The sequence below is a fragment of the Puntigrus tetrazona genome, chromosome 12 (assembly GCF_018831695.1).
Source record: "Puntigrus tetrazona isolate hp1 chromosome 12, ASM1883169v1, whole genome shotgun sequence".
Classification (NCBI taxonomy): Eukaryota; Metazoa; Chordata; class Actinopteri; order Cypriniformes; family Cyprinidae; genus Puntigrus; species Puntigrus tetrazona.
Window position 1 is genome coordinate 19841523 of NC_056710.1, and position 24702 is coordinate 19866224.

General features: G+C 38.7%; 1 protein-coding gene across 2 annotated transcripts in view; it reads left to right on the top strand.

The window, feature by feature from the left end:
• c12h10orf90 (chromosome 12 C10orf90 homolog) overlaps positions 1-24136 on the top strand; it is a 27748-nt gene extending 3612 nt beyond the window's left edge. Inside the window, exons 2-13 of one of the 2 annotated variants that reach the window (XM_043253183.1) lie at positions 1559-1692; positions 2507-3762; positions 4894-5458; positions 8816-8885; positions 12232-12311; positions 15136-16006; positions 17101-17217; positions 17459-17628; positions 18187-18310; positions 19213-19276; positions 20591-20711; positions 23888-24136. In XM_043253183.1, the coding sequence (XP_043109118.1) occupies positions 5099-5458; positions 8816-8885; positions 12232-12311; positions 15136-16006; positions 17101-17217; positions 17459-17628; positions 18187-18310; positions 19213-19276; positions 20591-20711; positions 23888-23929 (2019 nt within the window). In that variant the 5' untranslated portion in view covers positions 1559-1692; positions 2507-3762; positions 4894-5098 and the 3' untranslated portion in view covers positions 23930-24136. Of the gene's footprint in view, positions 1-1558; positions 1693-2506; positions 3763-4893; positions 5459-8812; positions 8886-12231; positions 12312-15135; positions 16007-17100; positions 17218-17458; positions 17629-18186; positions 18311-19212; positions 19277-20590; positions 20712-23887 lie in introns of both variants that reach the window. The other variant, XM_043253182.1, reaches the window with a different exon arrangement.
• The last annotated feature ends 566 nt before the right edge of the window (positions 24137-24702 follow it).

Consider the following 24702-nt stretch of genomic DNA (forward strand, 5'->3'; position numbering starts at 1 on the left):
ATCTTATTTATAATATTGAAAAATAATTTTGACTTTGTGGGAGGACATCAACAAAGAGTATGGGATGAAATATGTGCATTAAATGCAACTAAACATCACAGTTTTATGCATACAAGCACACACACACACACACGTATACACATATTTTATATATGCATACCTGTACGAAAAAAGGTTCTTCTAAAATTCGAGAGCTGCGAAAGCGATGTTATGATACTTTTTGTTGACTTTTGAGCTTCAAAGAGCATCACGAACACACGGCTTCGTGAGAAGAAACGGCTTCAAAAGGGTTCGGAGCGACACGAGGGGAGCAAATGCTGACAGAAGTTTTGTTTCGGGGTGAATTATTCCTTTAATTGTTCTCCTGTGCCTTTCTTATTTGTTTGCTCTAAGCCTCTGAGACATTTGACAGCTTTAATTAGGAAATCCCTCCATAAATACAGAGAGCGAGCCACGCCGAGGCATGAGTCACGGCCCAAAGCGCCGAGAACAAAACAGCAAATTACCCACTTAAAATTAGAAACAAATACCAAATTGATCACAGGAAAATAATGGCTGGGAATAAACATGACATAGATGTACAGAGCAGGATAGGGCTGTTTTGATTGTGTGAGTCATGCAAGCTTTGGTTGCTCTTCTCCGTCTCTCTCTCTCTCCTCTAATGATGAAGATATCAGGAGAAAACTGTTGACATGTCCCAACATCATAAGAGCTAACGCAATACACCCCGATCTGCCTTTACGTGTTTATTTATACTTTCTATCAATCTCCCTTCCCACTAACGAGAAGGTCGTTCTCCGCCTGCAGGGGACGCTGCTTTCTGCCCGTTGAATTCAGAACGGCGTGCTACTATATCCCTGCAGTACGCATACTCTGCACAGCATGCATTATTTGCTCGTGCATGGAATATTTAAAATGGAATACTTAAAATCTCATTTAAGGTTTCTCTTTTAATGAGACGATTTATAGAAACATTGTTAAACATTGTGCATACTGCAAAAAACAGCAAGAGCAGTTCGGCAACTAGGATATATACTGTGTTATACAACCCTGAACGTAGTATATATCCTAGTATACATGTATTCTTTATGACTTTTTTAGTTTTAAATACAAATTTTTATTACCAAGCTGTCAAATGATTTCTAGAAACATTTCAGCTATTTTTTTTTAAATATAAAACTTTGTTTTACTAAGAATACTAACAAAATATTGCTATCATGTGAAAAAATGAACACTTGTGCAAAAACAGTAAGACTAGTTAGTATACTATTCAAAGCATAGCACAGTAGCTATGCATATATTATTTCTTGTATCTTTTTTAGGCATTTTTATTAAAAAGTCTAATTGTTTTCCAGGATGCTATGCAATAAAATTTCTAGAAACATTTTAGTAAAAACTATACATTGTGCACAGTATGCATACTGCAAATAAAAGTAGTATATACTATAGTATGTAGTACTATTGACTGTATATGGTATGCATATGCACTGTAATGCAAGACCAGTATGGTAGTATGCTTTATACTTTTCTGAACATAGTTTTCTTTCTGTGTCCATAGGGGCTGACAGGAAACACGAGAGCCAGCGTAATTACAATAATGATGTAGGTTAGACCCAGTAACCTCTGGGAAAAGCTGCGTTTCTCTGCTAACATGAAACAAGAAAAGTCTATATTCAGGCTGAGTAGAAAACGGTGAGCTATTTAAGAAAGCTTAATGTCTTTACTGCGGCAGCTTGTCCCAATTCACCCAGCAGAGATGAATCCTCAGTGTGTGAGCAGCTTTAATGTCTCCGATTTTCCAGATGAATGTAAAGATTATGTGGCTAAATATCTAAAGTAATAAACAGGTTTGCCCGGATGCATTCTTTAATGATTGGTATTGGAATATAGAGCTATAGAAATATAAAATCGTGCATATTGTTGGAGATATTATTAAGGCATTACTTTTCTCCATTTGTACTAAAATCCCATTTAATGCATTTGATACATAGGAAAAACAGCTGGGATATTAAAGGTATAAAGGCTAATGTTGACAGCTTGGTTACCGCAGACCAAATTCAAAATACCGAAGAGAGTTATTTCTCCCATCCTCTTGTTTGCACGGGTTGCCAGATTGAGCACAATGGAAGATGACAAGCTTTTTTTTTTTAAAAGACAGATGCCACAGCTTTTCCGCGATTTGCGATTTCTGACCAGCTTCGTTAACTGGCTTCCATGGCTGCAATATGCTGTGTTTTGCACCAACTGGCAACCCGGGTTGTCGAAATACTAATGGGTAAATGGGCTGTGGGCGGAGTCACACGAACTAAAACAAAAACAGGAGTTCATTTTAAAGCAGAATAACTGCCTGTAGCAATGTTTTTCTGACAAACACATATGTGAACTTAGCAAGTTTCCTAAATATCTGCACGCCCGTATGGCATTTTTATGCTTTGGTACAACTATAAATAAATAAATACACCAGCACCTTCCAAGAGATCTCACTTGTGATTTCTCTTTCTTACAGGTCAAAGGGCTGCTTGTCCCGATCCTGAAGCAGCGAAACAGACGTTTGTGTACAGAAACCAGGCTCATTCACCCTGAAGATGTGGTCTTGAGAGATCATGTGGGTGTCCCGACACAAACATGAACAACCTCATCATCTGATTCATCTCCCTGAAGCGCTAATCGCCTGAAGGAGATCACATGTTCTGCTCCAAACCACGGGATAGCAGAAGCTCTGTGTGTGATGCTACATGAAGCGCTTCTAATCCACGTCTCAGTATGACTTTAAAAAATTGATTCCGATGTTTGCGTGTGAAAAAGCGATGCAAAGCTAGTTACTTGCTGGGCTGTTGCTATGCGGTTGCTAAGGTGTGCAAATTGGTTGCTTGTAAGTGTCATATTAAGCTATATTATGTAATGATCTGATACCTTGTCTGTACCATGTTAGTACCATAGGTGTTTGCTCAGACAAGCGTCACTGTTATTATTACTCGTATGTAGGCTCAGTGATTTGAACAAACTCCAGTGTCACTAAGTTCGTCTTAAAGACGTTAATGAGTTTTTATATTGTGCAGCTGGTTAAAAAATGTTTCTTGCCTGGTGGATGATTGGAATCAATCCAATCGATTCATACTGAAGGAGACAACCAAGCCATATCTAGAGACTAACATATCACACCAAATAGACTTAGATAGAAATAGAAAAGTTAGATCTTTTGACTTGGCTAAGCGAGCAACCACCCACTCGTTAACTCGTTAAATCCACCCACAAAATTCAAAATCGAGCGATTTTTTGCGCTCTGTGTTCTAGTTTCATTTAAAGCAAAACACTGAAAGAGACAAAAAACCGCAAGTAGTGCAAAGTATACAGTTTATCCAGATCATGTTTTTTCACTTTAGGTTATCTGTGTTAAACTGCAGGCTCCTTTGTGACTGCAAGACAAACGTTAAAGGCATCCCTAAGAGTAAACAAAACAATTCCAAGCCAACATGTCCAGGTTGAAAAAGGGGGTATTTACTGGCTGCGAGCAAACACACACACACACCCACACACACACACACACATCTTTCTCCCAGTGAAAAATAAAAGTGGTTCTGTAAGTCTTTTGTTCCTTCAGACTAGCGCACACATTTGTAGTCATGGCTGAGAGGAGACGGCACCAGTGGCCCCTCTTCACACTGTGAGAGAAGGAGACATGGAAGAAAAGCTGGGATCGTCACAGCGCTATTGCCTCTTGAAGTCAGATTGTGCGGTCCTCTTCAGAGTCGTGTGACGCAGGTAAACTGTTCTGCTTACCGCGCACGCTGTCACGTCAGCTTGTTGAGTATTGGCGTTTTTTTTAAGTGTGTTTGTGTAGGATTGTATTGACTAAGCAATCTGGGCTCAATTAGGATGTCACCGTTAAAAAAAATCTATGAAACTATTTGCCAAAAGCAATAGAAAAATCTGAAAGCGTCTTAGAGGATTGGTATTTTTAAGGTGTATTTTTTACTGAAAAACAAGAGGGGATGGGCATGCACGTTGACTTTATGAGAGGACACTGGGAAACTCAATTAGGGTGCACTTTCTTGTTCTTAAAGCGAAAGGAAAATGAAAATTTGATAGTAATGGATACCCAAGATGCAGGTGTTTTTTTTTTCCTTTAGTAAAAGAAAACAGTAAAGAAAATGTTTAGCTGAAACCGTGGTCCTTGGTGATCTATAAAATGCGAGTCAAAGGCTGCCCATTTTTGATAAGAAAAAAGCACGTAGACAACATATATTGAGGTCTCATGAAGAGAAACGATTGGTCTGTGCAAGAAACGAAACATTATATACCGCATTTTTTCCTATAATGCATAGTTTAGGTACACAGCACGTTTAGTGACGTCCATTTAGCAAACTAATCACTCTGGGTTTGTTTTTTTAGTAACCAGTTCACCAAATTGGTCTGAATAATTTGAAACAGCATAGATCTACAGGTTATTCAATCGAAACTTACTTTTAGATGTCTGACAGTCACTTCGACTCAAAATAAGCCAAAATTGCAGTGTATCTGAGGATGAATAAGTTCATTTAGTGCTTCGGTTCCTCCAAGAATTACTGCTATCGAAGACTGAGTCGCTGATATGAGCGAGTGGGAACCAAGCACTTCAATGAAGGGGCCAAATTAAAGTTTTTATGGTTTCTCGTGGTAAAACGATGAACCGATGAAGACTAGTTTCTTCACATTATATGTTTTGGACGAGCCAAACATCCCCTTTTTATATGCTGACTATATTTAACATATTTAATGAATCGCCAAGGGCCACAGTTTCAGATGACATTCTTCTTTACTGTTCTGTCGAGGAAAATAAGTCTCCTACATTTTGGCCTGGGGGGTCAATAAACGAACTGTCCCTTTAAGATCCATTTTCAATGTCTTCCTCAGAGTTTATTATGGAGGACGTCAAGCCTGAGGACTGGCGGCAGCTACTTCAGCCCCACGCCGCAGCTGGCAAAAACAGCACGAGTCTCCTTCGCAGGTCCTCATCATGGAGGAGGCCTGGGGAGCGGGGTTATTATAAGGGCCCGCGGCGCAGGTGAATGAGCCCCCTCGCAGAGCTCGTCCTCTGAGCTGCATAGAGGGGGGTAGGATGGACAAATGGCTTCAGACGCTCGAGAGACTCCAATCACGTCGTCTTCAGGATCAAATACCTCCGTTTGCGGACAGGACGGTATCAATGCCAGTTCTCCCGAATGAGTCGGTGGGATGTAACCCGCTGCGTCCCGATGTTTCCTCACACCGCAGGAGGAATCAGACACCTAGCGTCTGTCCCAGCGTGTGTGAAAGCTCCTCCAGCAGCATGGAGTCTGTTCACATTAAAGCTGCTCCCGCTGCAGAAAAAGCTGAGTTCTGCGCTCTCGCCCCGGTTCGCTTCGGCTGGCTGCCCGTACAAAGACATGTGATACTGACCGACGTCTCTGACAAGCACCATGACAACAGTAGGTGCCAGGTAAGAAAGGATAACAGGAAAGGGAAGTGATGTCACAGCAGCAAATTATATTTTCCGATTTAAAACAAATATCATTTTCAGATTTTTTGGATTGCATTTAAAGCATATTCAGTTGTATTTATTTAATTTTGTTTTTCATTTATGTATTGCAAATTAGTGGTAAACTGTCAGTACATCCTTTATAAAGCACTGTCCCAACATTAATAGTCATTAGTGAGCAGTTTGTAAACACTGTAAGGGTCCCCCTTTTCCTGAAGAACAGAATCCCAAAGCGTCTCTTTAAAAAATCACTGATATTTATTCATCTTTTGCATTTCCAATAGTAGTACTGACCTTTTATGACCTTAATTTTATCTGACTCCAATCTTTCGTGATTTTAGTTATATTTATTTATACCGCTGATACCTCTAGTTGTAATTAAATTTGGATCATTAACTATAATATTTCTTAGTTTCGACTTATCTAGGAGTCTGGGTCGCTTAGAGACCTTGTTTGGCCAGAACAGACTCACGACACATCTGGGCTAGTCCAGGTCTTGGTCACAGGCTCCCCCGTAGATCGCTTACCTTAATGCAGCCATCTCCTCGATAGACTCAAAAAGAGTTCCCTAAGTAATAGCATGCTAAGCCAGTTTGGTGGCCAGAAGTCAAGATCTCAAAGACGTGCCCCCGGCTCCATCCATCGAGCGTTGATCTGACTCACACTAGCACACCAACAATGTAGAAATGTTTTAAGGATATCTATTACGAAGGAGATTTATAGGCTGAGATATCTTCTTAACAGAAAAAAATAATAATAAACAAACACAAGACAGAGGGATACAGAACTCAGAACATATTTATTTCGAGATGCATAAAATGAAACTGTATGCTCGAACTTTTATTTTATCCTTTTCTATGAAATTGAGGACGGTTCATTTTTCATTCTTTTTCAAGTGTGCAGACGTGTGGTATCATATTGTGCATCTGAAAAAAATATGTCTTCGTTTTTTATCCCTCTGCGCTGTGTTCAAGATAAACGAGTCTTTAAATCTCATTTGTAAATGCTTTACAAGATATAAAGTCCTCAGCTAAATGATGAATCACAGCAGGAATATGTGTTAACAAAGCACTTATTAACACACTGAGCAACTATTATCATGTGTCTAAATAATACGATTTTCAAATGCACATTTAAATAGTTTATTAACCATTTACTTAAATGATCTTATGAACCACTCACTCCCAAAGAACTGGTTTGTAAATAACATTATTTCAAAATTAAAAATTAATTGTTAACAAAACATTTATCGCTGTACTTCTAAACTTTTTACTAATGCCTATTAAAGTTAGAACAATGCTTTATAAAAGATAAATTGACTATTTACTAGTATTTAACTAATGATTCGTAGTGTGCAGTCATTATAAAGGTTTATAATTTACTTATTACATGTATTATTATTCTTTATTTATTTATTGATCATATATTTTATGTATATATTGATTTTATTGTTATTTATTTCATTTATTTGGCCTGGTTTTTATTAGCCTGAACCGCCAAAAGACATCTTTGCACAAAATTAAATTTTCTGTATTAGCCATGCAACAAAATGAGAGCAATTTACTACTGTACTTATATTTATCACTAATAGTGCTCGCTCAGGAAATCATTACTGTGACTACAGCTCATATTTAAGGTTATTCCTTCAATCATGTGTTTAGTTTGTCTAACCAAAAATGGTGGTAGAAAATGTCCGTACATACTATCCAGAATGCATTATTCTAATATTCAGTTATAAATTACTTTCTGAATGGTTTTAAAGTGTCCCTTGATAATGGCTTATCTGCTCTTCGGAGAGGAAAATTGTTCTTGCATTGTAATCCAACTACCAGATATCCGCTAAATCGTTTATATTCAGCTTTCATATTTTACATTTCAGAATGCTGCGGTTTTCAAATGGAAACAAGATTAAAAACGTAATAAAAAAAAATGATCTGCGAGAGTTTCGTGAGACAGCTCCACTGTATCACACGAATTGTACAGTCGAAAACTTTCTTTGCCCAGAAGTTCAGAGCGATTGAGTCATCCAGAGCGGAGATAAAAGCCTTCAGAGTCCCAGACTTTCTGCCACCGCTGTACACTACACAACAATCACTCAGTCTCACCTCTGCTGGGAACAAACCCCCGGAAATGAACAGCCGACCTCTCAGACCTGATTTACCTTAGTGCCAACTGATGCCAGAAAGAGAGAGAGAGCGAGAGAGCGATAGAAAACTGAAAAGAGGGAAAGAGAGAAATCTCTGGATGGCTGTCAAGTACGTGAACTTCAGTGGCTGTCTGGGTGCTGCGTGAAGTCGAGATAAAACCGCTCTGTCAGCAGGTGCTTGGATCCATTCGGAACAGATTTAGGAACGAATAGATCCAACCGCAACTGAGCCAAGAACAGGATCACAACGGTGCCGCGGGGCCCAGAGGATAGAAACAAATCCAATAGCATTTGTAAATCGCTCAAATCTTTCTATCTTTGCGCTTCAGTCAATTTAAGCTTCGTATTTGGACACTTGAAGGAACTGTTCGTCCAAAAATGGAAATTTGCTGACGGTGCGCTCGCCGTTTGGCCATCCGGTATGAAGTTTGTTTCCTCATGAGAACTGACGTGGAGATATATAGTGTAGCGGTGAATGGGTGCCGTCAGAATTAGAGTCCAAACAGCTGATAAAAGCGTCACAAGTAATCTATAAGTAATCCACGCCACTCCAGTTCATCAGTTAACATCTTGTGAGGTGTGTTTGTAAAAAAACATCTTAAGACTATTGCTTTTGGCCAAAAATATGGGTCTATAATTCATAATAACTTCCTAAAGTAAAAGTCCATCTCTTGTTGCCTCTCATATTAAATTCCAACCCACAGGTGACTTTTTCAATGCAGAAGGCATTATTAAATTATTCGTATTTTATATTATATTTATATTATTTATATTATTATATTATTATTATAAATTATTCGTATTTTACCTGGAAACATACACGTCATACAATCATACAAACAATTTCAGAAGATAGCAATTGATGAACTGGAGTTGTATGGATTATTTGTAGATTATCGTGATGCTTTTATCAGACGTTTGGACTCATTCCGACGGCACCCATTCACTGCTGAGGATCCGCCGGTAAGTGAATTTTCTCCAAATCGGTTTCCATGCAGAAAAAAACTCATCTGCATCTTGCATCTTTTTTGAGTGAATTTGAGTTTTTTTTTTTTCAGCTTACTGTAAGTGAAACTTGAATGTCGTTGCATCAAATCGGGAGATATCAAAGACCGCGGGATCCACGATCTAACGCATTCTTGTCTACAACTCTGTTTGTGTTCTTTCAGCAGAAACTGAAGTCCCCCATCACTCCAGTGTTGCTCATCACTCCTGCCAAACTTAATGGACCAAGACCAAATGGTGCGTATTGACTAAGATGGCATATAAAATTTCTGAATGAACAACTTGGCAGAGGACACCGGTGAATTATGTTTGGAGGTTTGAGCTTTAAACACTGGTTGTAAAAAATACCATCTTCTGTAAATTTAGTGAATTGCTTCATGCAGAAATCTAAGTTGTGCATATCAATCATGTTTCTAAAGATTTTTTGGGGTAAAAGTGAACAAAATGGCATTACTGATTAATGAGCAAGCGCATGAAATAATCAGTGTTCTGGGATGTTCCGTGGTAAGATACGGTAATGATTTATTTTAGGAGCGGTTTGGATTTGCTGAGAAATTTTAGGCATCCAGGCATCCTATTCATTATCACATGATTGCATTTTGTCCATAAGTGTAGAAAAGAGGGTGATGCAACTTTGAGAGGACTTTTATGAAAAGTGTTCTTATGAAAAACATCCTAAGGTATACATATATATATATATATGTGTGTGTGTGTGTGTGTGTGTGTGTGTGTGTGTGTGTGTGTAGTGTTGGGAAGTAACTAGCTGCTAAATCATAAGTTACAGTTACTTATGAAAACATTACGGGTTACAAAGGGTTACATCAGATTTTTTCTTCACACACACTTTTTAATTGATTGAATTGATTTCCTTCATAAACTGGGTTGACTATAAAAAACTATCAAATGTGAAGCACCAATGTTTCATGAGTTTAGGACATGCTTATTTCCTAAATGGGTTTATGTAGATTCCAGTGTTTCCTATCATAGCTAAGCAAAGATTTGTTTTTAATTTGGATTTTTTATTTAGATATTCTTGTTGAATATTTCTTGTTATGATTTTAAATATGTATTTAGGTTCAGAACGGTCTCAAAGTCAGTCTGATTTTGTAGTGGCTGCGTTTCAAAGGGGACGCTGAATATTTTCTACAATCGGTGTGATTCTTTAGGGTCTTCTTGAAAGGTCTGCAACATACTTTGGTGTTCAAGTACAATACCCTTTCTACTCGCATCAACTTGTTTTGGGTCATATCTCTCTAAACGCTATCCTTAGTTTAACGTTTTGAGGTTTTTGAGTTTTTTAACTTGCCTGCCTTGAATTCCTCATTCAGAAAGCCTTCTTATCTGCAATTATTTTACATACATCGTTTAACACATTAAGTTTTAGATATCTAAAATATTCGTAGTTTCAAACAAACTAAGAACAGTTCTATTTTGTAAAAGTAGTCCTTGTATGTGCCAAGTTTATTGTGCCTCAGTATAAAACAAGAACAACAAGGTTGCTGAACCTGCATCAGGTTCGGATTTCTTCGCCGTGTGGATGCATTACGTAATTTCACCTTTTGTAAAAAGTGTTTGGAGTCAGATATGAGTGTTTGGACTTACTGGAAAGTTTTTGGAATCAAAGTGAAGTGTTTGGAATTAGAGGAAGAGATTTTGGAGTCTGGGATGAGTTTTCATGGCCGTGCATGTTGTTTAGAGCCAGGGACAGATTGTTTGGAGTCGAGGGAAGACTATTTGGTTTTGGTTCAGAAGCAGATTGGTTGGACTCTGGGACGGAGCAGTATTAGGTTTTCAGTCTCACGCGGTGGTTCCCTCGGTGCCGTCATCCTCTCAGTGCTCCTGCTGCTGCTGGGATCTTTTCTCTGGGGTCTGTCAGCAGGTGACGAGCGTATAATGATGCTGCCGCGGCGTCACTGTAATTACAGCCGTGAGAGCAGGACCGAGTCAAGGGGAAAGAGGAGGAGGAGGAGGAGGCAGCGATGCAGGAACGACGAGAGTGTTTACAACAGAAATGTTTGGGAATTTCTCTCTCTCTTTTTTTCTCACGAGCTCCAGATGGTGTGTGACTCTGACAGGACATGAGTGCCATGCTGATCAATGTGTGTGTGTGTGTGTGTGAAGGCCGTTCTTCGGTTGTAAACACGGAATGAGTGACTAAGGGTCAGTGACAGACACTTGCTGCCTGTTTCTCTGGATCATATAGTGTTGCCAGATCACCTGTCCGTTGAATCCCAAAACACTGGTGGAAAAGTGATTAATTTTGCTCTACTTCTAGGGAAAAAATTGCTTGGTTTTAAAGGGAATTAAAAAAATGTGTTGGAAAATCCCTTGAAGCCTCACTTTTTCATTTTATATATATATATATATTTTTTTTTTTTGACTTTTCTGATACATAATATATCTGAACAAGCTGCCAGAAAAATAGATGGTAATATGTCAATATAAAATAAAAATAATAATAATTGTGCAATTATTATTATTAATATTATTATTCAAAATTTGAAATGTTAAATATTTTACAATATTAAAATTACAATATTAAAATATATGTAAAAATATAAACAAACATAATAATTTTATTGGGAAAGGTTTTATTGACAAAAGATTAAATAAAAAATAAATTCATATATAAACAAAATGAAATATTTGGTAATATTTGACATGAAAAAAAAATTTTTAGATTATATATATTTTAGATTATAAATATGCATTAATCCTTTTTTTCAGCTTTTAACCAGCAATCATGGTAACAGGATTTCTGTATATTTTAATGAAATCAAATGCTCAAAATTATTCAGCTATCCTCAACCAATGGCTTTGGTCGGGGGCGTGGCTATCTAATTTCTGACCAATAGCCTAGCAGATGGAGACCGCTCGTTTACAGTATCGTTTAAAAACACTCATGATTTTGCTGCTTTACATGTTGACGCTCAAGAGACAGAAATTACACGCTTCAGCTTTGATTTTGATCCAAACCGATTTGTTTCCACCACGACTCTTAAATGACACGCCAACAAAGCTTCCCAGAGTCTCCCGCGGGTAATTAAGCTCGTGTGAATACATAAATACGGTACGACGCAGGCGGAGGCTGACGCGCCGCACCTGAGCGGCTGACAGGAGCGCGTGCCGCGCTGGCCCGCGAGCCGGGAGCATGCTGGGAAAATAGCTGCCTGTCAGGCGTTAGCTGCCAGTGTGAAGCGCGATTACTCGCCGAAAAAAAAAAACCCGACGGCAAGAAATAGTTAGCTTGCCTCCTTGACGATGCCGTGACCGCGTCTCCATGGCGACGCCGACGGAGAGCGATCCATCACAGCCGGCTCGCGCGCAGGCTGTCTGTCAGATGGAGATCTCTCCCGCTCGCTCTCTGTCTTCGTGACACCTGTAAGTGATGCGGGTTAAGTCGCTCTAAGCAGACCTCTGTTGACAGTGTAAACAGGCAGCGTGGTGACACGGGAGTGGCAGGAAACGCCGCCGGATTTATGCCACACGCCAAAAGACACCCTCCGGTTGGCTTTGTGTTCCGCTTTCTCGATGAAAAACGCGGAAAATGCAACTAACGGCGGGCTTTTCTTGTGTTGCACAGACGGGGAAACCGCGAGGCCTGAACCGGTCGCGCTTAGATGCTGGAGGACGCCTGAGAAAACACCGTCCGTCCTCCCTCAGGTGAGACCTCCCTCAGAGAGAGTTTTGAACGCGCTAGTTTGCTTCATACAGTTCAACCTCTTAATTCAGGTTAGTCTGAAATATTCAGAACTCAATAGGCAGATAGTGTGTTGCTGAAGTTTATGCACAGAGTTGGGGAGCATGAAAATACAAATGTCATTACAAATGGCATAACTTCTGAGTATTTTCACACACATGAATCACATGATTGATTTCTGATTGATTGATGACACCGATGTTTCAGGAGTCTAGTTCTTCCATAACTATCAATTACTTTATATGTGGGTTAATGCATTACGCTTTATTTCTTCTATGCAATGATTAGATTTCAAAAACAGCATCAGCTATTAAGTGGATTCTTGTTAGTTTAAATCTGTATTTAACTCTTAAAGTTAAAAAAAAATGTTTTGTGGTGGCTGTGCACTTGCAATTGCACTTTTTGAATGATTTAGAAAATCTGACTAATTAGTGTCGAATGCTAGGTTCAATCCTGCTTTAAATGTGTCATAATGATATACAGTTTGTAAAAACATTTGTTAAAAAGTTATCAGTTGCGCTACTTTAATAAAGCGATTTAAATAGTTACATTTTAAATGGGGTAACTTGTAACCTTTCAAAGTTACCTTCCCAGCATGAAGATTCACGCTCCCTTCTGAAAAGTGATAATTGTACGGTACGGTTTCTGTTCGGGGTTAATCTGACAGCAGCAGAAAGACATCGTAGAACAACGCAATAAAATAAATCAAACTACAAAGCTGCGAGAAGTATGTTTGTGAAGTCTGCACCAGTCAGATCAGTGTAGCGTGTGAAAATATATTGCGTTTATTAATGTTTTGTATCGCGGGTCTCTGAGAGACAAAACAGAAATAACGTAATATTTTTGGCCGTATAAAATGTTGTGTTATTTTTTTTTATGAGCCTGTAGCTTTAATATGATATTTTTCACGCTATTAAACTGGACTTTGGGTCTCTCCGCCACCAGACAGAGATGCCTGTTTGTTGTCCTACATGCTAGAAATACAGAATTCATCTAAAATACACCGCTAATGTAGATTTGTATGACGACATGGCTTGATATAAACTTGTGATTCAAAGGCACGTGGTTTGATTAATGCCAGTGTATGTTTACACTGAGTGCAAATAGCCAACTTTGTTGACAAAAGCTATTTTCAGTAACTCCACCCCTTATTAATCAGATATGTGTTTTTTTTTATTATTATTATTTAAAAACATTTTTCAAATATATATTTTTAAAATATAAAATATAAAACAAGCTCTATATATATATTATGCATGTTTTCTATGTGAATATATGTTGAAATGTAATTTATCCCAAGTTGAATTTTCAGCATCATTACTCCAGTCTGCAGCAAAACATTTCTTATTATTAATAATAATGTTGAAAACGTATGTGCTGATTCATATTTTTGTGTAAGGACAGCATTCGTTTGAAACTGAAATGCAATGCATCCTTGCTGAAATAAAACTACGGTGTTGCAGAAACTGTCCTGCCATGTTTAAATCCATCTGATTTTTCCTCAAAATCAATGCATGAAATAAAGCCTGCATATTCGGTCTGGGCCCAAGTTGTTTTTTTGCCAAGAACGTAAGCGAAACACAACTTGTGCAGATCTGAAGTGGTAATGTAGATGTTCATGAAGCACTAAACAAATATTACCAATCTTTGATCATGTTTGTCCTCTCCGTGCTTCTGTTCCTCAGTGCTCTTTCATTTAGAAACACTGTAAACACTCTTTAAAAGCACCTTGTAATCAGTTACATGCATAATTTCCAGATGACCTACACACAAACCAACCTCGGCAGGACGGGTTGCTCTGAATTAGGCTAAACACTGTAAGGGCCATTTCTGTCAGATCGATGTGTTCTCTGAAAGTAATCCCTTTCTGTGTCTGTTTATTGTGCTGGAAGTTTGCTTCAGGCAGCTTTTCTGCATCTCTCATTTCTGTCTTTTTGATTAACTTTGTACCGTTTTACTCCTCCGATGGGACACTGTGGGGCTGAAAAAGAATAAACCGTTTTAGCATCTACAGAAATGGTCTTTTTTTTAGCTAAACGTTTAGAAGAATTCTATTCAGTGTTTATTTTAACTTTGTATTTGCTTTTACAAATACAAAACATACACCAGACGTTTTGTAGTTTAATTAAATTCACTTTTTAGAGTCAGGATAGTATTTGGAATCGGATTAAAAGTGTTTGATACTAGATTTTATTACCATTTTATTATCTTATTTATTATCCAATAGGAGAAAAAAATAAACTGTTTCCACATCTATAGAAATCCTAATGCTCTCCTTATTTTAAAGACAACATGAACTCAAATTGCTCAAAATATTCTTTCTTAATGCATGCTTCTGGTCTTATAACAGCTAGAGTTGTAAAACAGTTATAGAAGCATAATGTTTTTCTATCAAGTTTAATCATCCTGTTTTGCACTCAAGTATGTAATGTTTCAGAAGTTAAACTAATTATAAAGGCCACTGCATGATGGCACAATTGTACCTTTGATATATCCTGATATATTCGTGTTAATATGCACAAGCATCTGTATTTTGTGAGTTGGGGCTCCATGAAAATAAGGCAAGATTAAAACTCTCCCGCGATTCTCGTAATTGAATAAAAAAGAGCCTTGAATTCCAACTTAACCGAATTGCCCCCAAAACTGATACGGTTGCTATGGAAACGTCGGAATGCACCAGTTTAGAATGACGGATTCCGAAAGCATTACTGTGCACACGGGAGGCGGAGAGAACCTCTTTCATCCACACAAAGCCCAATTCAACGGATTTTGTTTGTTTGCTTCCAGGCTCCGGGATCCGTGAGCTCCGAGGGAGGGCGAAAAGGACCGCGGGCCTGGAATCCGAAAGCCGAGATGGACACATGCCGCTCTGGACCTCATCCCGCGTCGAGAAATCCCACATGCAGGCGGGGAAGCGCGCCGGAGTCCTTCAGCTCCTCAATATCATCCATAACTATCACTTCCAGGAAGGTCACGCGCACAAACTCCGGGCCTCCGAGTCCAGCCTCAAATGACCTCGCCGATGGACGAAGAAAAGCTTTAGTGGTCAAAGTCACCGAACAGAGGACGAAAAGCACTTCCAGCTTGCCCGTTGCCTCAACCTCTGGCTCTGATCATGGAGAGACGGACCACGGCGTGGTACTGAGAAGAAAGGCAACCATTGTGAAAATGACCGAACAGAGAGAGCTCTTCAGTCCGGTGCAATACAGACACAGCTACACTGAAGGACTCCGCAATGAATCTAAAGTCAATCCCTCACCATTAAACCAACAGTTAACTATATCTCTAGAGCCGGGGGGAAACCAGTGGAGGTCCCAGCACAGATCTAGCCTGTCTCTGTACCTTAACAACACAAACCATAGCAGCACAACAGCGGAGAGCGACACCGAAACACACAAGCCTCCTCGAAGGCCTCTCAGCTGCGACGCAAGCCTGTTTAACCGCACACAACTCGGCAGTAATGCAGTTACACATCCAGCGTTTCACAACAAGAGCTCTCCTGTTCCCCAGAAGACAAATATTGACCTTGTTAGTTCCAGCTGCAGCGAAGCAAGAAGGCTCTGGGCCTCCGGTGGCGAGGACGGGAGCGCGAGGACGGAGCGGGATCGTGAGGAGCCTATTTCGGGAATCAAACCTCTCACGCTACTAAAACCAGCAGGTACCGGATGAACCCGTGTGGATATTGGGTGGTAGACACGCAAGAACACACTGTAGGCTGAGGCCGCGCGGCGCCGCTTTGATGTATAATGGATGAGTATTATCGCGCGAGAGAGCAGAGGTTTTTAATTGAGGCTTTTCACGGCAGATACGCACGGTAGCGGTGGACGGCCCTGAAACGGTCTCTCTCTCTCTCTCTTTTTCTGTCTCTCGTTTTCTCATCTTTTCATTTTCCCACGCGTCCCTTTGCATGCATAATCTATCTCTTCCCTGCTCTCAATACCGGTTTTTGAGCTTCCGTGGGAATTTTAGAGCTGCTACACACAGAGAGAAATCTGACAGCCGCCGAAATACATGCTTACGCACATTTAACTGAGGACTTGTGCAGATGACTACTGTTTGAAATAAAGTCACTCAGAATTACTTCAGACTAACTCGAACTCTAAAAGCAAAACAGTTCGAGTTTTTGCATCAAACCACTCATACTTTAAATAGATTTTTAGTTTGTAGGACATTTTAATGTAATCATTCCCCTGCAATGTAGGATTTTATGATTAAAAAATATTGTAAAAATACAGAATTCTAAAGAAAATCATGACTATTTATAAATTTATCTGTCTATCTATCTGTTATTTAGAAAACATATTACTATTAATTTATTATTCTACATTTATTTACAGCCTTTAAAAAAAACACAAAAACTGTATATTGCAGTTTATGCAACTATATACAGATTTGTTTTTATTTATGTAACATAACACAGTAGAATAAAATAGTTGGCAATTCGCTGTAGACCAAAAATATATTGCGCACAAATATGTTAATGCAGGCCTAAATGCACTGCAGATGCACTCTCTGCATTCAATATTTTAACACTGCAAATATGTCAGTACTTTTACTAACAGTAGTTTTGGCCAAGCATAAACGATATATCATTCTGCCACGGAACGCAGCATATTTGCATTACTTACATTTCTGAATGCAGCAACAAAATCCTGCTTGTATTGCCGGAAGCGTTTGCTTTTTGCCACTTGTGTGCGGTGTGTTTCAGGCCTAGCCGAGACTCTGGATGATGCACGGTCTCTTTGTTCTCAGATAACTCGGCTGATCTGAGCGCAGACGCCGTACTGGCCCTGAACGCCGCCGCGGTTATCGCCAACATAAAGCTGCAGGCCCAGCAGAGACGAACTACATCCCACACAGAAGCAGCAGGTACACCTGATCTCTCCTGACCTTTGGCTTGCTCAAACGCAAACTTCACTTGAAATACACTGACATTTAGCAGGATGAGGAGATTTTATATAGACAGCTGAGAGACAGTGATGTCTTTACACTCCGGACATGTTGGTACTAGTGCATCTCAACACGCAGTCAGGGTTTTTCTCCATTCCTCTGATACAGAACCTAGCAAGCTGCTGTTTTTAATGACTGAATATTGTTCCTCTTTGATCAGTGAGATTAACAGAGGATAGAGGGCAAAAAGAACACAGAGAGCTCAAAGAAGACGCTGCTGTTGCTGATGGAAAGAACAAAATATTTCCAGCAGATCGATGTGTGGTTTTTGTCCCGGGCGAGTTCCAAAATGACCTTTCTGAAACTGCTTTGGCTCCAATGTCACTAAGCGTGAGTTACTCTTCTCTCTTCTGTTGTTTGCAAGTACTTCTGCACCAAAATAATGAAGTTCATTGACTGGCTAAGATACAATATATCTCAAACTTCTAAAGCTGTGATGACTTTTATTATCAAAGCCATATATGTATGTACTTGACTTTATTTAAAAAAATAAAATAAAATAAAATATATATATATATATATATATATATATATATATATATATATATATATATATATATATATATATATATATCTTTATATATATATATTTTTATTTATTTTTTCTTGGTATTAATTTCTCTTGCAACATACAATTTGTTATTAAAGTTATTTTAGAAATAAATGTGCATTTAATAATATAAATCTTTACTTTTACTTTAGTAAAAAACAAATGACTTTGTTAGATCAGCTAGAAACCAGCTATCGTTATCCAAACACAGCTGTCTAGCAAAAAATAATTGTAAAATAAAAATGTCAAAGATCGCAAATTTGCGATTTTAATGCAGCTTTGAACAGCTGGATTTTTGGACTTTGAACTGAATGAAAGTGTGTATTCTGTGTGCGCAGGAGGCTTTAGCGATCAGACGGCCTGATTTCATCGAGCGCTCACAGGCCAGAGTTCGAGCCCTGGAGAGGAGGTCACAGACGAGCCAGAACTCCCACAGCTCACCGCAGACACCTGAGAGCGGAGGTGTGCGGCACACGCTATCAGCATCAACACACGCGCGTTCAGATGAGTCGAAATGAATAACACTTTCATACCCTCAGTATGCAGACGAGCTCTGTTTATCAAATCAGCATCGGAAATTAGCAGGGATTGTTCACAAGGCTGTGGATGACAGGAAATATCGCCCCCATCTGAACACTGCTAAAACTACATCACTAACATTAGACTTGCTTGCAATATTATAAAATTAATAGTGCATTAATAGTGCAGTACTGACTATATTGTTTATATATGCATGTATAAAAATGGTTAATAATTAAAATATATATGCTATATGCTGTGTGTGCTCTAAACTCTCCATATGAAAAACCATCAAACCTGACCAGTAGAAATCAGCTTGAGAACAGCAGACCAAGTTGGGCTGGTTTAAGGGTTCTTAATTGTGAATAAATGACTGTATAACACACGGCCTCTCGTTGTTTAATGCAGTGCACAGACAGAATCTGAAAGGCTGTAAACAGTGACAGCTGAATGCATAATCAGGTTAGACAAAATATTACATAAACTTGCAAAGGTATGTGTACAGCTTAAATAACAGCTGTCTGAAATCTGGGGTGCTTTTTGCGTGCATTAATTCAATGTGGGCCTGATTGTTCCTGTATTTCACTGCAGACATTACAAGAAGCAAGCCGTCTGTTTACACACTGCAAGCAGACGGCTTGCTTCTTGTAATTTTTCAGACTTGATTGTAGATTAATAATAAATGAGTGCATCTCTTTATTTTATGATTTTACTGATCCAGTTGATGTTAGACATTAACGTTTCATCATAGATTCTACTGTTATTTCAGTATAATTTTGTCATTTAATTAGAGTTTACGTGCGCAGAAACCCCATTTATTGTGTGTGTGTGTGTTTGTTCTGCAGAAAGCCTTGTAGAATCCAAAGACACAAGCATCCTGAGAAGGAGCCTACAGCTGCGGTCCAGGAGGTACAGAACATGCCAGCTCCTGTTTTGAGAAACACCATTTCTGCTTTGTTTGCCTTTGAGACACACACACACACACACACACACACAGGTGTATCAGTTCTATCTGTATTGAAGTGTGTGTCTGTGCGGCCGCAGGGTTTTGCCGCCCTGATTGTGCTTTTCACAGCTTGTTTGTTTTGCTGCCGCTGAATGAAACCTCATCCGATTAGATCTGGTCTCACTGTGTTTCCGAATTAAAGCTCCCTGATGCAAGGCTGGATGGATTGTGCACGAATGAGTGCCCCTGTTCAGAAGTTTTATTTAAGCCGCTGAATGACTGAATAACACAGACAGTTATGTCAGATAACGGTGCAAATATTCAATGTTTGTTTCTTAATTTTGACTCTGATGCATTTTGTACTCGCAAAAGATCAACGGAAATATGATACATTCTTTTTCTTTTGATGAAATCTTTGCTTCTTGTTTCTTTTTTAAATAAACGCTTATACAAAGAGTCGCTGATAAATACCCTAAAAACCATACAGAACACCCCCAAAACAGGCTGGAAAACACTCAAAGTTTCATAGCAACCACACAAAGCACCCCAACAGCACCCTAGCAACACCCAGAACAGCCCAAAAACATTTTGAAAATCAAATTAAAAGTTCCTAGCAACCAACCAGAACAACCATAACACACTTAAAACACCCCAACATCCAGAAGACCTCAAAGATAATCTAAGAACTCAAAACACCAAACAGAATATCCCAGCAACACCCTATCAACCACACAGAACACCCTAGCAACATCCAGAACACCCCAAAACATTGTGAAAGCCACTCGAAAGACCATAGCAACCACCCACAACACAGCAACAACATCCTAGCAACCCCCAGAATAACCCGAAAACATTCTGAAAATCAATTGAAAAGATCCTAGCAACCAACCAGAACAACCATAACACACTTAAAACACCCCAACATCCAGAAGACCTCAAAGATAATCTGAAACCACTCAAAACACCCTAGCAACCAAACAGAATATCCCAGCAACACCCTATCAACCACACAGAACACCCTAGCAACACCCAGTGGACCTCAAAAATTATGCTAGCAACCAACCAGAATGCTCCAAAACATTCTGAAAATCACTTGAAATGTCCTAGCAACCAGCAGAACACCCTAGCAACACCCTGGCCCCTTTGCAGAGACTTTAACATGCACAGGTGCAACTTTCCTCTGCAACACTTTCTTTTCCGTTCCATTTCCTCTATGTCAGTGCTCATTTATAAAACGCAGCTAGTATGTCAAGCTAACTATGAGCTTTGCTTGACAGGAGTTATAACCAGCTGCCTGAGGTGAGGAAGAGGAGAGAGGAAGAAAAGAGGAAAAAAGAAGAGGAGAAAAGAAAACTGGCTTCTCGGACTAACAGACTGCGGGCAGAGCTCTTTAAAAAGGTAGCCGTATTGTTTGTAGACATGTAGGACCGATCTGAGAGCAGTTCGGAGCGGTTAGTAGTGAAGACTGATCTCGGATCAGTAATCATTACTGCTCAGACGGGAGGGATTGAATTTTTGAGTCGCCGTTACCTGGTTCAATGAATTAGATTAATTCTCAGCATTAATCCTGAAAGTGAAGCTTTTCCAATACGCCGCCGCAAGGTGTTCGTTTATCTTAAGAAAATTCTCCTAATTCAATCGGACCGGAGAAGGACGCCTTCTCTAAACCCGTTCCGCCCCTTAAGCAGTGGGAATTGATTTTGGCCGATGTATTTTGTTCCTAAACACCTCTCACTCGCTCTAAATATAGACTAGTCCTTGAGCGGAGAGTGATATTCAACACATTTCCTGTCAGAAAAGGCACATTTCTAGACCTGTCTTCACATTCACACGCATCACACCGGCTGCTCAGAGTGTTGCTTTTGAGCAGCATTTGTGTATGTTATTATTTGCCGTAATAAGCATCACTTTTATACATGTGCTGTTCATACATAGTGTTGAATAAATCCTTACACAAAACCTGTCTAAACCTGGTGCACGCAGTCAATCACTAAAATAAGGATTTTAACACAGGAAGATTTAGGAATGGTTGTAGTACTACTTTAGTATTATTTTATTTTAATTTATTGGCCTTTTTGTGTATTACCGTTCATCTATATTAAATGTGTTTTTGTTATCTGTTTTTAAATAATATAAACATTTTATTTGAATGAATGCGTTTTTTAAATAGATAAAATAATAATAATATTAGGTTAAATAAAAATAATAATTAAAATGTCATGTTGTTTGTCACAGTTGATGGTTAGGACAAAATTTTACATTATTATTACATTATTATAACAACATTCTCTGATTCCAGGTTAATGGTTGCATGATGTGCAGGAAAACAAATAAAATACTAATAATTCAAAATAAAAATGTTAATAAAATAATAATAAACAGTATAATATTATGAGAATAGTATAATATAATATAATATTATACTATGATGACAGTATAATATATATAATAGTATAATATAGTGTTTAATTTTTATTCAAAATTTTCTTTGTTTTTGTGATATCACTGAAGCACCTCGGTTTGGTAAATGCCAGTTTATGTTGTTTGGTTGTTTGGTAAACTTCTCCACACACAATGGCATGGCACTATTTTGAAAGTCTCTCAGTTTTCAGAAAGCTCGAGGGCAGACCTGAAACCCAAATCCGTCAGGGTCAGAGTCCAGTGTTGTGAGCATTAATGGGAGACTGACCTGTGTCTGGCGTGTGTAATTATGCTGAGAGGGGTGAGCTGTGTCAGACTTCTACTGACGCCGCATTAAAGTCAGATTTCTCTGACAACATCGTGGGGTTAATTAAAACCTGTGAGCATTAGATTAGGGTGAAACATGCCAGAAATGTGTGTGTGTTATGTTACAGCTCATAGATGATTAGATCAGTTCTGACTGCTCAGTATTTAATAATTATGACACACACGCACACACACACATATATATATATATATATATATATATATATATATATATATATATATATATATATATATAATGTTAATTTTTATTTACTATAAAGTAAAAACAAAACAACAAAAGAATAAATATATATATATATATATATATATATATATATATATATATATATATATATATATATATATATATATATATATATATTTGTTTTTTTGTTTTTGATCAGTGTACTTTCTGACCACCAGATGTCACTACAGGCCAGAATAACACTGTAGCTTGCTCTGAAACTCACCAGAGACTACCTGAAAGTGATCCAGACGTACTCATATATGCACAGAAATGTCCGTGTATTCTGCTCAGGCCTTTTTTTGTCATATGGCAACTCTTTCAACAGTTTCATCATAAACTCTTTCACGGGTTTCATCATAGTCTTGATAGCATGCTGTTCTGAACATGGCCGAAATCCATCCTTTATTTATATAGTTTATGTTCTAACATCATTATGTATTGATAACATTCGGTTATTGGTGACGATGGTGGTGCGTGTGCATGTAGGTGTGCATGTGAGAGACGAATAATAGGAAAATGTTCTGTGTGTAGGAAACGTGTGTGTGTGTGTGTGTTTTGAATGCTCTCTGGTTGGCAGTGCTGTAAAGAGCTTCATTGTGCTGTGTGTGTATAGAGCCACTGTTCACAGGAATGAGCACCCATCCACTGCCAATGAAACCACTGCACATGCACATGATAACACACACACACACACACGCACACAAATATGGACAATAAAATCATTGGCTGCCAGTAAATGTGTGTCTGTCATGAGGCTGGACATTTTTCCAATATCCCTTCTCTGTTTCTCCCTCTCTTTTTATGGCTGATTTTTCAACATACGTCTGTTGAGATGAACATTCATCTCACATCCTGGAAAATATGATTCCGTCCTTGATCAAGTGCATTTGGAAAATGTAGTCACGCTCCGTTCTTCATGGGAACAGATTTGGAGAAATGCCTCTTGCTCAACAGTGGATACTCTGCAACGAATGGGTGCCGTCAGAATGAGAGTCTAAAAAGCTGATAAAACATCACAATAATCCACACCACTCCAGTTAATGTCTTGAGAAGTGAAAAGCTGTGGATTGTTGTGATGTTTTATCAGCTGTTTGGACTCTCATTCTGACGGCACCCATTCATTGCAGAGGATCAATTGCTGAGCAAGTAATAAATATCTAATAGTAATATTAACAGTACATGATTTCTCCAAATCTGATAAAGAAACTCATCTGCATCTCGGATGGCCTGAGGGTGTGCATGCATACATTTTCAGCAAACTTTCAGTTTTGAGTAAACCGTTCTGTATGCTACAGAAGAAAAATGTGGGGAACGTGCCAGAGGGAAACATTTTGCAAACTGAACTTTTCAACACTCATGAGAAACAGTAGATGCTACTTTCAGTCTCTTCCTTAAAACTACAATGATGGCTTGTTTTGCAGCATTTGTTATTTAAGACACCCTATGGGAAAGAAGAATCACCCAGACATCTAGTATTAATTATGATGTGTTTCAGCAAAAACATTTGCCGTGTCCAACTCTTGCCGACCACAAATGATGGACGTTTGGAATAAAACTGACCAAAGGCTTTTTATTTATTATTATTTTTATTCTTTTGCAGAAACTCCTGGAGCAGATTTTGCAGAGGGGAGGAAATCACTGACACCGCTTTGGACGTGTGTTTCTTCTCACTCCACAGTTCTCATGCCGGCCCTTAAAAAATATGACATGACATTACTTATAAACGTTATGGAATAGTTCCTTTCAGAATGCATGTGCCTTAAACGTGAACCGCAGCCTCATTTCTGGGGCTCTGGATTAGATCTTCTCTTTCTATGCATACATTAAATAATTACTTTTTGAAAGTCAAGTCTCTCATGATCAGCCAGGCTGCATTTGTTTGCTCAAAAATAAAAATAAAATTAAATTAAATATTATTTCAATTCCAAATAATAATTTTCTATTGAAACTATTTTAACATGTAATTTATTCCTGTGATGCAAAGCTGAATTTTATACTGATTTGCTGCTGAAGAAACATTTCTGATTATTATCGATGTTGAAAACCGCTTGCTGCTTCATACGTTTTAATGGAAACCTTGCGTTTCCCGCTCCAACGGATTCTCAAAAGTATCATACGGCAAGCGCAGAACATCAGAAGAGACTTTTGGCTTCTCAGAGATGCTACAGTTGCCATATAGATGTATTTTTTGCCCTCTCTGCCATATTTTATTATGTAAGAGACGCGGCATAAAAGAGCGCATTACGTCTCAGGTCTTCTAAAAGCCTAAAATCCAAAATTTGAAGGCATTCTTGTAACATGAAGGACCTGATCTCGCTCTCAGCCTTGAAGTCGTAGGTTTTGCGGGCTCATTATGACATCAGTAGCCTTCCTCTTTCCGTGTCTCTCCGAGCCATTAGCCCGGAGCAAAAGGAA